At 32.3% G+C, this 16,715-nt stretch overlaps 1 protein-coding gene across 1 annotated transcript; it reads right to left on the minus strand.

The window, feature by feature from the left end:
- Positions 1 to 201: 201 nt before the first annotated feature.
- On the minus strand, positions 202 to 895 carry LOC110661316 (ethylene-responsive transcription factor ERF098-like). The gene has a single exon (XM_021819904.2). The coding sequence runs from the start codon at positions 838 to 840 to the stop codon at positions 385 to 387; it is 456 nt and encodes a 151-aa protein (XP_021675596.2). The 5' UTR covers positions 841 to 895; the 3' UTR covers positions 202 to 384.
- Between the last annotated feature and the right edge of the window lie 15,820 nt (positions 896 to 16,715).

The following is a 16,715-nucleotide window of genomic DNA, read 5'->3' on the forward strand; positions in this document are numbered from 1 at the left end:
TTCCGCAGTATGGATGTAAACAACTTAATTTTGATTTTGTTTCATTCATAAGATTAACAAGCCAAAAATCTGTCTACATTGGATCAGAATTAATTAAATTATGTTGTAAAATAAGAAAGGTAGCTTTACCGTAAACTAAAAAATTAGAAATGACTATAGCAATATGAATTCCAAAAATTCGCAGAATACTGAATTACCAAGTTGTGTGGCAAACAAACCATAAATTGCTAACAATCTTATTATTGCAAACAAATCTTATTCATATCATATCAACTCCTATAATTAATGTGAAAATTGATGATGAGGGATTAATTAAGCTCAAGAAAATCAAGAACAATACCAAAGTGAAACCCATAATTAAAACCAGAAATTATATAATAGTGATCAATCTTGTTGTCGTTTCTTCTTCTCTTCTTCTGATTCAAGAAGCTCTTCCAACACCTTGTCATCCAAATACTCAAATTCAAAAACTTGCTTTTCTTGCCCACTGGACGAAGTTCCCCTCTCGAAACTCTGGCTTGCACTAAATGTTGAAGAAGAAGAAGAAGAAGAGTGATGAGGAGGACGAGGAGAGGATCCCACGACTTGAGGGTAATACTCATTTGGAAAATTAAGGATTGCAAGATGACCTCTCAAGTTAAATGCTGCTTTATCATAAGCACGAGCAGCTTCCTCTGCAGTATCAAATGTTCCAAGCCACAACCTTGCTCCCTGTCTTGAAGGGTCTCGAATCTCCGCCGCGAATTTTCCCCAAGGCCTTCTTCTCACGCCCCGGTAACGCACTTCTTCTCTTCCTTTCTCTTCCTTGTCCTTTCCTCGGCTGCTGCTGGGGCCTTCCATACGCTAGCTAGAGAAGATAAAATAATAGTACTTTAACGTATATAATGTTTCAAACTTGCTGCTCTAAAAGTTGATATATATTACAATATGTGGGGTATATATATACATGTGTATGCGCGGATGTGGATGATAGGTTGATTATTTCATGGCTATGAATATGAATTCTCCAGAACGTGGATTTGACTTAAATCAATTGAGATTGAACCAAAAAACCCCATGAAACATATCTCTATTTCTAGGAAGGTTCTTCGTAGCACAATGTGATTTCGATTGTTCCTACCATTCTTATTAGAGATATATAACTTTTTGTAATATGGTGCTGATTCTGTCTTTTCTTTTCAGGTTTAAGAATATTATATAAATATGCATAAGTAATAGTGTATGTCACTAGCAAATGGGAAGACCAATGTGCCAATTAATTCATGGGTATTCACTATTCAGATATATTACTTAATCAAGATCATGATTTCTTTCTTTTAATATGATACCCAAATCAAACGGATATTAGGAGTGGTTATATTTGGACCCACCATGTGTTATTGACTTGGTAAGAATTTTCCATGGAATTTGTAATGTTAATTATAGTTTGTTTATGGTGTTCAAAAAGTCATATCCAAGATACAAGAAAAACGCGAGACCTCTCTCTCTATTCAATAAAATAATAAAACAGAAGCTACATTCCCACCTGTCACCCAATATTTTATTCACATGAATGAAATATATAGTTCTTAGATATTTTCATGTAACTATTTCTAGTCTTTACATATTCCCATGGTGATCTGAAATTTATCCTCGAAGAGTTCAAATTCTTGTTTTCTCCTCTTCCATCTCCGGTATTTAATTAAGGATCAAGATTATTTTATATAAAAAAATTAAGACTTTAAGGTGTGGAAGCAATAATTACATATTTAGGAATTGAATACCTAAAAAAAAATGTTCATGCATGTCCCTGATTACGAGCTACTTAGTATTCATGGCGGAATTGGCAATCTCAGAACAGCAGGCCTAGAGATCAATATTCCTGCTGATGCATTAAGGTGCATGCATGTAAACCTACTTGAATTCAATTTGATTTTAATTAAGTTTAAGTTCAAATAACAAATCAAGCAGAATTTGAATGCTAACAAAGTCGATTTCAATGGTTAGTGAATTTAATCAAATAGTTAAATTTTATAAATATATTTTATAATTTGATAATGGTAAATAGATATTGTTTTAAGGATTTGAATTGAACGTAGTATAAAACCCATAAGTGTATTCTTTCTTAGCTTCCTAAAAGAAAAACTTTTCTTAGAAATTTTGAACTCATTAAATGGTATACAAACTTTATCTCTATACGTGGATAGTAAAACATGCAGGCTCCCAATAAGCTGATGATCCATAAAAAATGATTTTCACTAAGCATTTTAAGTTTCCTCGAATCTTTAACATTAATTTTAATGTAAAATTATTTCACCGAACTAAATTCAAGTATAGAAAAATAAAATGGCTAAGATCAAACATGAATAGAGTCAAAATTTTTAAGTTGATGCTGTGAGCAATCAACGAGCCTAATAAATATCATTCATTAATTATGCTGATTTGATTGGACTTGATTATAATCTTAGAAACACCTTTTGAAAATGGATTGGAGAGACGATCACAAAATTATACTCTTTGCCTATAGAACAAAAATCTCTACATTTTTCAAAAAAGAAGCGTTGCTTTCAGTGGCGAAGGCAGGCCCAACAAGGATTGCACTGCTATAGGATCGAGTCTAGGTCTCATGCTTGATGGATTTCCAATTTTCCATGTAAGACAAAGCCAAGCCCACTCTGCCCTTGCAACTTTCAATTGTAAATATGCAAACTCGAACCATAATATCATTTTTTTTTTATATAAAAAAGCTAATATTAAATAAATATATATATATATATATATAATAAAAATTAGGGGATAATAAAATTTTATTAACTTTATAATTAGTATATATAATAAAAATATATTTGATTCAGTGATTATCAGTTATTTGAGATTAATTACTAATGACTAAGGATGAAAATCTCAATTTTTAGTGATATAATTATAATTTTAATAAGATGATGGTAAAAATTTAAAAATTTAATCACAATTATAAATAAACAAGTCATTAATTGAAGATTAAAGTAAAATTAATTTTTAATTGTTAAATTAATTTGGCAAAAGAGAAATGAAAGTTTAATTTGTAGATGAAAGCCATAAGAAAGGCAAAATTCAAACAAAATGATGAGGTCGGAAGGCATTCAAAGTAGGGGTCTGGCCAATTTTTGCATTTTTTCTAATAACAATAATAATAATAAATTATTAGTGGATGAAAATTGATGCCTTGGAGACCAAGGCCTTGAATATTTTATTTTTTAGACTAGTTCTTGAAATTCTGCCATTGACCTGACCATTACAATGTAAGAATTAAGTTCCGTGTCCCAAATTACGACTATGCCATCATTACATTTTCAGAAGAAAAAAAAAATCATTACTTCAATTGGTTTTCTTCAATGAGATATCGGATTTGAATTTTTTTATTTATTAAATATTTATAAATTAAAGAAATATAAATAATTCGTTACAATGGAGTTTTTAACCTTATTTAATTTTTTTAAAATAAAATAATTATGTATGAGAACTAACTGATTTATCATTTTTTTTAAAAAGCAAAATTTTTAATTATTTTAAGAATGACAAAACACAAGACGTCACCTACTCGATGTCGGTTCAAATCAGTCTGAAACTGAAATTGTAAATCCTCAAAGCTTCAATCTTGATTCGGGTTTTCAGTTTCATATGTTCTAATTCTAATAGTTTAAATTTTATTTTTAAAATTTTTTAAATAAAAATTGATAATTTATTTCAAATCATTTGGTTCAATTTGAATATGATTCTTTTATAATTTCCATAATAAAATAAATTAATTAGTTTTAATTATGAGCTGGCCATTGATCAAGTCTAATAAGACAATCTCTAAATAACAATATTAAAACAAAAAAAACCCACTTTGAGAGAAGAAATTAAGAGTGTAAATGAGTGAAATTATTCATGAATTATTTAATTTTAATTTCAATAGTATTTAATTTTTTTAATTTTAATTAATTTAAGTTAAAATTTGAATATAGTTTGAATGCTTTAATATTCAATTCGAGCGGTTAATAAACTTAATTAATTTTATTTAAAATTGCATAACAATAAAAATATTAATTAATAATTAATTTGAGCTTAATTGAGTTTATTTAAACTTATATTTGATATTTTAAACGTTTAATTATAAATATTAAATATTAACTTTAAAAAATTAAACACAATTAAGACGAATCAAATTTCCAATTGAAATCAAAGTTTGTGGCAATTTTGACTGTATTTAACTAGATTAATGCAACCTTAGGGAACCTGATATGGCCCAACAGCAAGTACACGATTTATTTAAATAGTATAGAAAAGATATTATTTTCTCGAAGAGTTGTGTTATAAATTGAATTTTTAATATAATAATTACTATCTATACTAAAATTTGACTTACAATTAATTAAATGAAGAGATTGAGAATTAAATGGTATATTTATAAATTCAATAAAGAAAATGCTTGAATAGAAAATTTCACTAAAATTATAAGAAATATATTGAGCTAAATACAATATGACAATAATAAAAGTAACGCGTAATTAAAAATCAATTAACAATCAATAATAGTAAAAAGGTGATTAGGGGGTTATGGGGTTCATATTTAAGCTATTTTTGAATTTTGATTGGTTAGTCAAACATATGAAAATTATGTATTTCAAGGAAATTAATTCTCAAATCCTTTAAAAACTCTTTCGAGTGAGATAAAGGGTGCCTTAATTAATTTAATCTTATTTTCATAAAGTTAAAATTAATCAAGACTCTTTAATTTCTTTAATCAATTTATTTATCCTCTTAACTTTTAGTCTATTTTTAGATCTAAGTTAATTAAGTTCAATTTCTTAATTATCTATCACTTGGTTTTCTCTTTTTGGAGCTTCAACTGAGGATTAAAAACATAATTTAATGGAATCCTGCACTAGGCATGTCATTAAACACACAAAAAATGAATAAAACTTCATAGTAACCATAAAATATGGACTAACCAGCTCAAATCAACAAAAATATTTTAAATATTACATATTCAACACCAGAATCTTTAAAGAGCTACTCACTATCCATGTTTAATACAATAGATTCTTAGCAAAAGAGGAAATAAATTATGAAAATAAACTAAACTGAAGAAACCTGGTAGAAGAAGTGCAAAAAATGGAAAGAAAGAAGAAGAAAAATCCAATTTCGGTACAGAAATGGTAAGTGACGAATCCAATTTCGATCCAGAAAAGGTAAGTGACGGCTCCTTTTCCTCATTTCCTTCTTTTTCCAATTTTCTCCTTACAGCAAAAATGAGGTAAGAGTAGTTTTTATATTGTAACACTCTCTTACCCGATCTACAGTGTAGCCGAGCAAAATAATGCCACATCCTGTGCCAAAACACTCAATCTTATCCTATTCAATTGATGATCAACCTAATTTCATCATAATTTAAATCAAGGAAATTTTAAATGGAAACTACAAGAATTTTTTCGTATTTTTAACATTTGACCTGTTAAAGAATTGACCTGTTTAAAAATATCCATATGGAAAAATCTCAAATATACAACAATTTCAAATCACATCCATTTCTATACATAAATTCCCATCATATCATTCATTTACAAAATGTGTACATTTATCATACATTTCAAAATTTAATTATAAGTTTTGTATTTAATTACAATACATATAATAAAGTACTATTGTAGACTAATAATCTATACCAAAATGATGTGCTGAGGTGATAAAGACTACTACTGCAAATCCAACTAAAATCCCTGTCCAACATCTGTTGGGTCTTATCACCTGGACTTGCATGAGGAGAAACCATTGTGCTAAGCGTTTCTGCTTAATGGTACACTAGCACAATGAAAATACCATATACAAACAAAAATAACTTCATGCTTATATGAAATAAGAGAATGCACATTTAAATATTCATAGATCATTTTAAGGAGAATGTAAAGTTTATAACATCAAAATTTTTGTAATCATCTTGTCGCAAGGTATTTTGCGGTCGCCTGGACGAACACTTACCGAAGTGGAAAAGAGTGAGGAGTCGCCACTTTAATTTTAAGGGAAATTAAAGAAAACCATTTGTGAAAATAAATTAAAATGAAACCACTTCAAAAACAGAGATTCTAGGTTCGGGGTCCATAAACGGGTGGGGAAGGTGCTAGGCACCCCACCTCGTCCCTCAATGAGGGTGAGCAGATTTAACCTTACGCTCTTTATAAATTAAAATCGATGGTTAGGGGGGTTAGAATGAAGATGTTAATCCCTTTGATAAAAGGGAATATTTGATTTTTCACTAATTCGGGTTACCCAGATACATAAATAAATGAGACGACCCTTAGTGAGTTGGTGTTGCGTATCAGTTTTATTTAGGGGGTTACTTTGCGTATTGTGCTGTCTTAGTTTGAATTTGAGAAAATCCGGGTAAAAGCTTTTCCGATCTCTGGGGATACTCTATTTAAAGTTTGAATGATGGATCTCGGATAAGAACTCTCCTCCGATCTCCACATATTTATTAAAATTTTGGTTGAGAATCGGATAAGAACTCTCCTCCGATCTCTTTAAATGATTATTAAAAGTTTTGATTGAAGATCGGATAAGAACTCTCCTCCGATCTCTTTAATATTTATTAAAACTTTTAATTGAGAATCGGATAAGAACTCTCCTCCGATCTCTTTAAATAATTATTAAAACTTTTAATTGAGAATCGGATAAGAACTCTCCTCCGATCTCTTTAAATATTTATTAAAATTTTGGTTGAGAATCGGATAAGAACTCTCCTCCGATCTCTTTTAATATGCAATTTTAGAGTTTTGATAAAGGATCTCGGATAAGAACTCTCCTCCGATCTCCTATTTGGTTTGGATGAGGATCAGGTAAGAACTCTCCCCCGACCTCTTGAACTTTAATTATGTTCGTATCGCGCAAGGACCTTAGGCTAAGGGTTCTGGCATCCGAAGACACTGGGAACCCGGATTAAGCTTCTTTTAACTCATCGGTATCTTGTGACTAGATAGGGAAAACCAGACTTAATTTTTACCAATCTCCTATGTGGTCGCCTTACCAGTACCTTTCGGCAAGCCATATTTGCTCTATTCGATTTTACTCCGACTCCCCACCTTACCCAGTCACTTTCTTGAGCTAGTCTAGTGGCTCGTCTTTATAATTTTCTCTGATTTATTATCCGAACTTTTATTTAAAGAAACTCTTATGTTAAGATACAGTTACCAACATTTTATCAAACTACCTATACGCTACTCGTAACCAGAACACCTACATTAAGAAATAATAAAAGATTAGGAACAAATAAATAACATGAACTGGTGTATCAAAAGATAAACTCAAGAAAATAACCACCTACGTGGGACCTTCTAACATAAGACAAACTTTAACGAAAATTACGAGCATAAAAAAAAAAAAGAAAATAAAGACAAACATTGAATAGGGCAACGGTTCAGACACCCACCTGTAGGAAGTTGAACCTATTAAACTAACTATGGAGTCACGAATGTTGTAGAGTTGCGTGCTAATAATCTGGGGACTAATGTTCGCCTTGGAATGAAGAATACCAAGTTAGAATGTAATCGAACTGGAATGACAATGAATGAGATTGAGCTCGGAAAATGAAAGTGGATATAAAAGTGATGAAAACAGAACTGGAACTAAGAAAGGGTATCACAAAGTAATGAACGAACTGAAAATGGAGAATTTCAGTATTCAATACTTCTTCCAATAAAATACTTTAGAAAACTAGTTTCTGAAGTTTTTCCTATTTTTGAAAGCTTAAAAATAGCAGAGTAGCAAAACTGAATTAAGTTTTAAAGCCTTTCCACTATAGTCACCACCCTTTTCTTCCATTTTTTAACAGTTTTCATGCAGGTATTTATAGGGATCGGGTGCTCCCGATGAAGGGTCAGGATTTTCTTTGAGGGAGACGGAAGGTTAGGATTTTAAAGGACATGATCTGATGCTTGGGAATTAAAGAGAATCAGAATGAACGGCTGAGATCCTTTTCAGAATATTTGTCCTTTCTCTTTTCTAATCTGACGGCTCAAAATTTTCTTAGCAAGGGCGATCCGAGGGCTGAGAATAAAAAGCGCTGGTCTTGTCGCCTTCTTCTTTGATCCAAGGGCTCCGAGCTTGTCCTTACAAGTAAGATCAACGGTGGAGATTGAGATGTACAGGACTGTCATGACATACTCTGGCACCTGTCAGTAAGTGGGCGATTCTGCAGATGAGGCGTGCGGTAGAGATTTGATCTCGTCTGCAACGCCTTAACTACCTCGACCCTGATTATGACGACAGTTATTGGAAGTTGTCTTATTCTCTTTGCTTTCTGATCTCCCCTCCCCTCCGATCTTTCTAATATGATCCTGTTCCGATCTCTCATGCCGGGCCTTAGCGAACTCACTGACTTATTCTTTGTGCAGGCATGGCAGGCAGCGAGGCTTCTAAAGAGAGCCGAAAGTGGAAGAGAGAGGTCTCCAGAAAGGTGCGGGAGATGAAACGCGCCGAGGCTTCTTAGATGCCCAGGCATGACTCAGTAGAGATGCAGGGAAGCTCATTCTGGCCCTCGGAACTGCCGATCCCTGAAGTAGAAGTGGTTCGGTCTCCTCCTCATCAAGAAGAGCCGCCACCACCCCCTCCAGTTGCTTCAAGTGCGGAAGGGGGTCCTTCCCAACCTACCTCGAGGACCCTCTCCCGTGGCGCTCAAGTGCTAATCCATTCCCTGGAGAAGAACCGAACTGTTCGGGAGAATTTGGGTTTGGCTAAGGTTTTGGGGGCCTCCATCTGGGATAGGCTTACCCCGAATAGTCTTGATGATATCCTAACCCAGACTATGAGCCTGAGTGTGGAGAGCTTAGTGAACCAACACATTGTCCGGGAGAAGGCTCACCGCTTGAGGCAGGAGATCGAGAAGGTGGGTCAGGAAGCCGCTTCCCTCCGATCCCAACTTTCATCCGCCCAAAACTACATAGCTGAAATTGAGGGGCGGATGAAATTCTATGAGGATAAGCTGGCCGAGCAAGCTCATGTTATTGAAGAGGTTCGGGCGCTCCGAGCCACTGATGTCGCTCGCCTCACTAAGAAACTCAAAGCAAAAGAAGAAGAGGCAGTGACAAGGGAGGCCGGCGCTTATGTGAACGCCCATGGGGATCTCTTGGCCGAGCTCAAGAAATGTTATCCTGAGGAGGACTTTTCCTGGATGGTGGACCTGGCTCCCCAAGACGAAGAGGATAGCGAGGAGGAGGTTGAAGGTGAGAGAGGGGATGAACAAAATGTAGAACAGGCTGGGGGTGATCCTCCAGCCGAATGACTTGTATATATTTTCAATTTGAAATGAAATGAAGTTCCTTTTTTGTTCAATGACTGGATGAGATTGGAAAGTATCTAAGTTGCATAAGCACCTGATTGTCTGAATATGTTAGAATAACTTAAAAGTAATTATTAATCTATGTACGAGAGATCGGCAAGACATTGTAAACATGATATCGGCCTAAACTGAGAACAAACACTGAACGGAACTTTAGATTATTAAAATTGGAAACCTGATCTGAACACTTAAGATCGGAAGCACCATTAAGCCGGATTAAAACCTTAATTTTATTGAAAAACTCTCTACAATATTTATGAAAAAGGGGGATCGGATGGCATGAAGATCAGATGTTGGTTCAATTTCGTTTGACAAGAGATCGGATGTGTGATTGACTAGCTAGGGAACTTGGTAATTGATTTGAGAGATCGGTAAGGAAGGATATCTGGTACTGGTTTTGATTTATTATAAGAAGTGATCGAAAATGTGATTAGTTGGCAAAGAGACTTGACTTTGGTTTGATCCCAAGGAAGAGAGATCGGAAATGAATTGAATGTCAAGGAGGCTCGGTGCTGGGGGTCGATTTCAAGGTCTATTGATTTCGGGAATTAGCCAAAATATGGTGTCGACACATCTCATGTGCTTAACTACATACCTAATTTGGATACCTTTCACAATAATTTTTCTCTTGTTTTCTCATATTTCCATATTTTTATGATCTTTGGAAATAGTTATTTTCATAGGATCTTTCTTTTTCCTTATTTCAATATTCAACTTTCTTCGTTGAGTTTGGTGCCCAAAGTAACCTTTAATAGAATTATCTAGACTGGATATGCAGGTTTTACTAGCGCTAGACACTTGGTGCTTCGGGCCATCATACCATCAGAGACATCAGTGCTTGCTGGGTATACAACATAGTTGGGCATAAAAGCCATGAGAATAATCATATCAGACACTCAGTGCATGCCAATGATTATTCAAAGCAATCATAAATAAGGGATAACCATATCAGACACTCGGTGCCTGCCGATGGTGTCCGGGCATAAAAGCCATGTGCAGTATTACTAATCTCATCCCTTCTTGGCATGTCAATCTATCCAACCCATGCACTACTGTCTAGGCATACTTGGGCTAATTTATTATCATTAGGAATTCAAGTTCTCATTATTTCATCATCATCTCATTCACCATGGGAACATAGGTCCCAAACACAATTTCATAAATTTTAGATTTGGCACCTTAAATTCATTTATAAATTTGGCCAAGGTACAGCAGGAATTAGGCCATACCTTCGTCATGAGAATTGTATATCTATGTCTTATGTTTATTTTGGTTTTAGAATAATTCAATTTGCATTTATATAGGTTGAGTTATGGTCATTTTACCAAAACTGTTCAGGTGATCAATTTTTAGTTTTCAGATCACTTTCAGAATCCAGGCAAATTTCTGGACTTATTTTATTAAGTAAATTTAAATAGTTTACAGTCATAATTTAGTATCATGGTCTTCATATGAGTTGTTCCCCTGTATCTCAGAATTACACAGGATTAAGAATCACTCAATTTAAAGTTTTGTAGAGTGAGTTATGCTCAATTTAGTGTGTACTATTTATTTGATCATTTTTCAGGGTTCTAGATTTGTATTTTTGGATTCCAGCCCTAGTTTAGGTATCTTCTAGTCAGTTTCAAGTCAAGTGTTCTTCATGAAAATTGTTCCTCTGTGTCTTAGCTTTCGAAAAAGGTAAAATTTACCTCATTTGGAATTATATACAATGAGTTATTTCCAGGTGAACATGTTCAAATGCATTCTTTACTAATTGCAGGATAGGGTCTGGGCGATTTTTGGAGCCTAAATTTGAACAAGTTGCACTTTGAATTTGTCATTTTGTCCTTCAGGAAAGTTGTTCCTTTATGTCTTAGCTTTTTAACAAATTAAGAATTACCTAATTCGGAGTTTCTTATAGTGAGTTATACTCATTTTAATCCTGACTATCCAGGGTGCCCTGCTCCTAGGTTTAGGTGTTGTAACTCAACTTCTAGTAATTATTTCAAGTATTTACATACAAAATTAGGGCAACTTGTCTTCATAAAAATTTTAGTATAATGTCTTATATTTAATTTGTCATTAGTGTCACATCAATTGGAATTATGTAACTCAACTTATGAGCATTTAATCCCACAAGACTTAAGCTGTCCATAATTTCCACTTAATGCACAATTCCAATTCATTTGGTTTCTTCACCATGTCTTTAATGTATCTCAATAAATACACATCCAATAGTCATAATATAAACATAATAGCATTAAATAGGCTTCATGAAATAAAAACCCTAATTGTATAAAATCCTAACTTAAGGAGCAAAAACTTTGAAAATTCAAGGAGTTTCTTAGCGCTAACCTTGATTTCAAGCCTTAATCACCCTCAATCAACCTTCAATTCCACCAAAACTTTGATTCTCCTTCTTGGTCAACAAGTCTTCTTAACTAATCTCCCAAATTCCTTAGAATTCTTGCTTACTTTCTTCAAATCAAAGCTCAATTCAAGGTTTTCTCTTGATTTCCTAGAAAAATTATGGAGAAATTTAGGTGTTTGAAGCTTGGCAATTGAAGCTTTAATGGAGGGCTAATAAGAGAATGGTGGACGGCAAGGTGAGGGAAGAAGATGAAGATGATGAATGATATTTGTCTTCTTTCACTTGATATTTATATTAATTAAATCTCTAATGGCAAACTTGTAATTATTGGGAAATAGCAAACTTGTAATTATTTAGAAATTCTTAATCATTACATTTGACTTTTAATTTTAATTATGTTTAATTGTCCTAATCATAATTAATTAAGCTAATCCAACTTCATTAATTTAATTAGTTTCGTTTTTTGTCAATATTTGACTTTTAAATCTAATTGACTAATTTTACTCTTATCGAGTTTTTGTTTGTCTTTTCCATAATACCCGATAAATCATTTACTTTGTTCTTCACTTAGGTTTTTAATCTGCTTATTTTAACTTATTTCTCTTCATTTCTTTAACTTATTAATTCATAGTAATACTCCAATTAAGCCTTAATTAAGAATCTTATAAGGTCCTACATGAATTGGAGTAACAACCAAACCTATTATCACTTCCCAGTGGTATTACCCATCGTCGGGACTTGTGCACATTTAACTAGTTTTTACTCTACTTCTTTTATTTTTTCTTCAATCTTATTTGATATTTATTAATTTAAATTATGACTCCTTACTTAAGTTTAAGGGTAGTTCCAGACATCCCAATCGTCCGTACAGATGTTAGTCATCGAAACAATAGAATGTACGAACTACCTAAAGTGGGGGTGTTACATATATCCCCTAACAAAAGCCCTAGGATGGTATAAAAAAGGTGTGTATGAGGTCACTAAACGTGTGAAAATATTCCTCCTTTAGCCAATTAATGCGGAAGTGCAATGCCTGTGCAGAATCTTGTGCACATTTCGGCAAGCTCCAGAGATTTTCTGTGAAGGTGCATGTGGCTGTGTAGTTTTTGGCATGTTTTTGTAATTTTTTGTGAAGGTGCACAAGCGAATTGCATAGGTTGTGCAAGTTTCGACAGGTCCAAAGATCTTCCATGAAGGTACACAGGTGACCTGTATAGGTTGTGCGACATCCTGTTCAAGTCTTAGTAAGTTTAAGCTTTCTCCTGTGAAGATGCACAGGTTGTGCAACTTTTGGCAAGTCTTAGTAATTCTTTCAAGTTCTGGCATAAGCATGTGCATAGGTTATGCAGTACTCTATGCAAGTTTCGACAAGTCTAAAATTTCTTCTAATTTTTGTACAAAAGCAGCACAGGCTGTACAGCATCTTGTGCAGATTTCGACAATCTTCAAATCCTTTAATTTTTAAGTTTAATTTTGGCACTTTTGGACCTAGAAATTACTCATCACTTGCACAATTATCTTTTAGTTCCTGAAAAATACCATTTTATCTACAAAATAAAAATAAAATTATAAATTAATCCAAAAATTGACAATTATAAAAAATTAACTAAATACTAATGAAATTAACTAAAAATGACTATGAAATTCAATTTATATAACTATATAAAATGCATGTATCAGAACCTCTAAATACATGTAATTTTTAAACCTGAAACAGAACATTTGAATCAAACTTTGAGTATAATTTCAATGGTCATAGGTTCTAGCAAGTTCAAAATCAAAAGAGCATGAGTAATCATTCATAGCTCAAATTGATATAAACAATTTAATATTAACCAAGGACAAGGAGGGTGATAATTTTCACAATAATTAAATTTAAAGAGGTTTTGGAGTGGTACTGGCGAAGGTAACCTTGTATCTAGTCATTCTATTCAGAGTTTTCTTAATTATATAAAATTTTTGAATGTCCCACACAGGGATATTAATTATTTTATACATTATTCTTAATCAAATCATAATATGATTGACATATAATTAGATCGTGTTTTTCTCTTAGAATCCTGTGTTTCTCTCTTAGTATTCTCATCCTATGTTTCTTCAATGGATTGTTGTGGTAGTTTTTGGGACTGTTTTGAGCGTCAGCCGCCATAATTTTGGCATCTAGTAAGTAGTAAGCTGCTAAAAATTTGGGATTCAAGGATTTTTTTTTTTTTAAACAAACCTTTAAGGTCAATTGGTTAATGATTAATTATTTTCATAATAAACTTTAATTATATTATTTAAATTAAATTTTAATTTTTAAAATTTCATATATATATATGTAAAGAAATGGACCTTGAACTCTTGTGTAGACTTGAGTAGAATTTAGTCTGAATTAATAAACTGAATCAAATCGAGTCATTTCTATTTAATCAGTTTTATTTTTTGGTGTCATCGGTGCGATTCAATTATAAATTTTTTAAAATATCAGTTATTCGATTTGGTTCGATTATTTTTATCAAAAATCGACAAAAATTGAATCTATCGACGTTCAATATTACATTATTTTGGTATATATATATAAACCTAACCTCTCATGTCAATCTCACTTCCTTATTGTCCATCATGCACCATCTTACATGCATTATCAACCATCCATTAGACCACCTAAACACCAGTGTAAGATTTGAACACCAAGATCTAAAGCACTTTAGTCTCACATAGCTTTTGATCGGCCTTAAAGGCACTTTTGCCGGTGAACTCCTTAACTTTCCTACTCTCCCTTTAAGCCAACACACATCATGCACAAGCTCACATCCAAGACAAGTTTAACAGAAGCTCTCATTCAGAAAACGCCTAACCCGAGAAAATAACACATAAACATATGTACACCCAACCTAGGTGGGGAAGAGCAACCTCAAGCCAAGCCAGAAGCCACCATCCTAACTCCCTTCCCTGCTCAAAAGATCTAAAAAAACAAAGGGAAGACACTCGACGGATCTAAGAAGACCAAAGAAAAATTGAACAAATTGAGAGAAACTTTTCTCTCAATATGGTAGTGGGTAAATTTTACACGCGACCACTTAATTTTATGAGTGTTTTTATAAAAGTCACTAAATATTAATTTCTTTCATAAAAATTATTGAATTTTAATTTAATTTTATAAAAACCACTATGATTGGAAATTTAAAAGTTTTCAAGTTAATTTATTGACTTATCAATTATTTTATAAATAAAATTACATTGTTTTATTAGTTTATTTTTAAAAAAAGATAAATAAAATACATTCCGCTACCTCCCTCGCAGTTAAATCTCTGCCTTTTTTCTGTTTCTTTCCTATCAGTAATCAGTAGTTAGGTAATTTTTTTTTGTAAAATGGTTGACAAATCAATAAATTAACCTAAAAATTTTTAATTTTCAATTACAATAACTTTTATGAAATCAAATTAAAATTAAATGATTTTTATGAAATAAATTAAAGTTTAATAATTTTTATGAAAAATTCATAAAATTGAGTAGTTGCGTATGATAATTACTCATATGTAGTTAATATGTTTATTATGAGCCAAATTATTGTCATGAGGTTCCAATCCCACGCACTCGGTGTTTTATCAAATCAAATTTAAGATTACCTATACTACATAGGTTAATCCATGGAGGATGAACCAACCCGTGTCCTCGTGCACATAGCAGAATAACTCCCGTATCTTCCACATTGATACAGCGGATCATTATTTAAAATTAAAAATTCCCTTAATCTCCTTAGATTAATGATTAATCAGTGCATTAACTTATGTATAATTCTTATTGGTAATTAAAAATAGCCACTGCTGGATATTTACATAATAATAAATAAATAAATAGCTATGAGAGTCTATGAGTAGGTTCATTGAACCCACCCATATTAATCACAAGTGCTTCATCCCTTCATCCGTATAATTCCTGAAGCATCTTTTCTTCAGGAAACGACACCTTTCTGGTGTGAACAATGCAAGAGGTTCAGGGTCTCTCAAAATAGAAAGTTTCAGGTTTAATTAATTTTTTTTTTTACTTAAAATAGAAGGTAAGTAGATTTCACTAATTCAACAAACTTTACATTTCAGATATTTAATTTTTTGTCTTCTTTTCTTAAGTATAAAACATCTTATTAATTTTATACATTTTATTAATAGGTTTAACAAGGGTTCATGCACCAATTACATCCTGAAAATAGTGTAAATTTGAACCTTTGATGTTATGATTATGTAAATTTGGTGTCACTTTCTTTTCTTGTAATTCTTTGCTGGTTTATTTAATCAATTTTTGCAACATTATGTGCGGAAAGGAAAATTTCGGTTGGAGCTATTCTTTGGAGGGGTAAGGCTTGTTAGTGACCTTATCCGAATGGGGAACATGAATGAACCAAATCCCACAACAGAGAGGGAGAAAAAAGTGATGGAATATATAAGTAACAAGCCTTCTAATCTGGATAGCATATTTTTGGACTTCAAAAAAAGGGAGCTAAAGCGAACAATACTATTCATTAGGTTAAGAAAGAGCGTCATAATTTTTTATTTTTTAACATGTTAATGCCAAGAATGTTTGATGTCACTATTAATCATGAAAGATGGCATAATTATTTAATTTCTAGTCTTAATTACAAGACCGAAGCATAATTAAACTTGTTTCTAATTGATGCTTACCTAATTACCTTCAAGATAGGAAATTGATGTCGATTTCTTTAACCGTAAAATTAATGAAAATCACATCATGAATGGAACTTCGCATTTGCAAAGTGCATGCATTTAATTAATTATATTAATTGTTAACAATTAATATTATTTTATAGGCCAATCGTGTCTTTGTTGGCCAGATCATTCCTATGACTTTTATATATTATTTGATCATTATGCTAATAGTAATTCTTTTGGTAACCTCATCGGTGATCTAAGGATAATATAATAATTATAGTTGTGGAATTATATATTTATCATTCGGTTTTAATTCAAAAATAGTTTGAAAATAAATTTTATTAGTATTCATATAAGACTAAAATAGAATCATAATTAA

Source organism: Hevea brasiliensis, chromosome 4 (genome assembly GCF_030052815.1).
Source record: "Hevea brasiliensis isolate MT/VB/25A 57/8 chromosome 4, ASM3005281v1, whole genome shotgun sequence".
NCBI classification, from domain to species: Eukaryota; Viridiplantae; Streptophyta; class Magnoliopsida; order Malpighiales; family Euphorbiaceae; genus Hevea; species Hevea brasiliensis.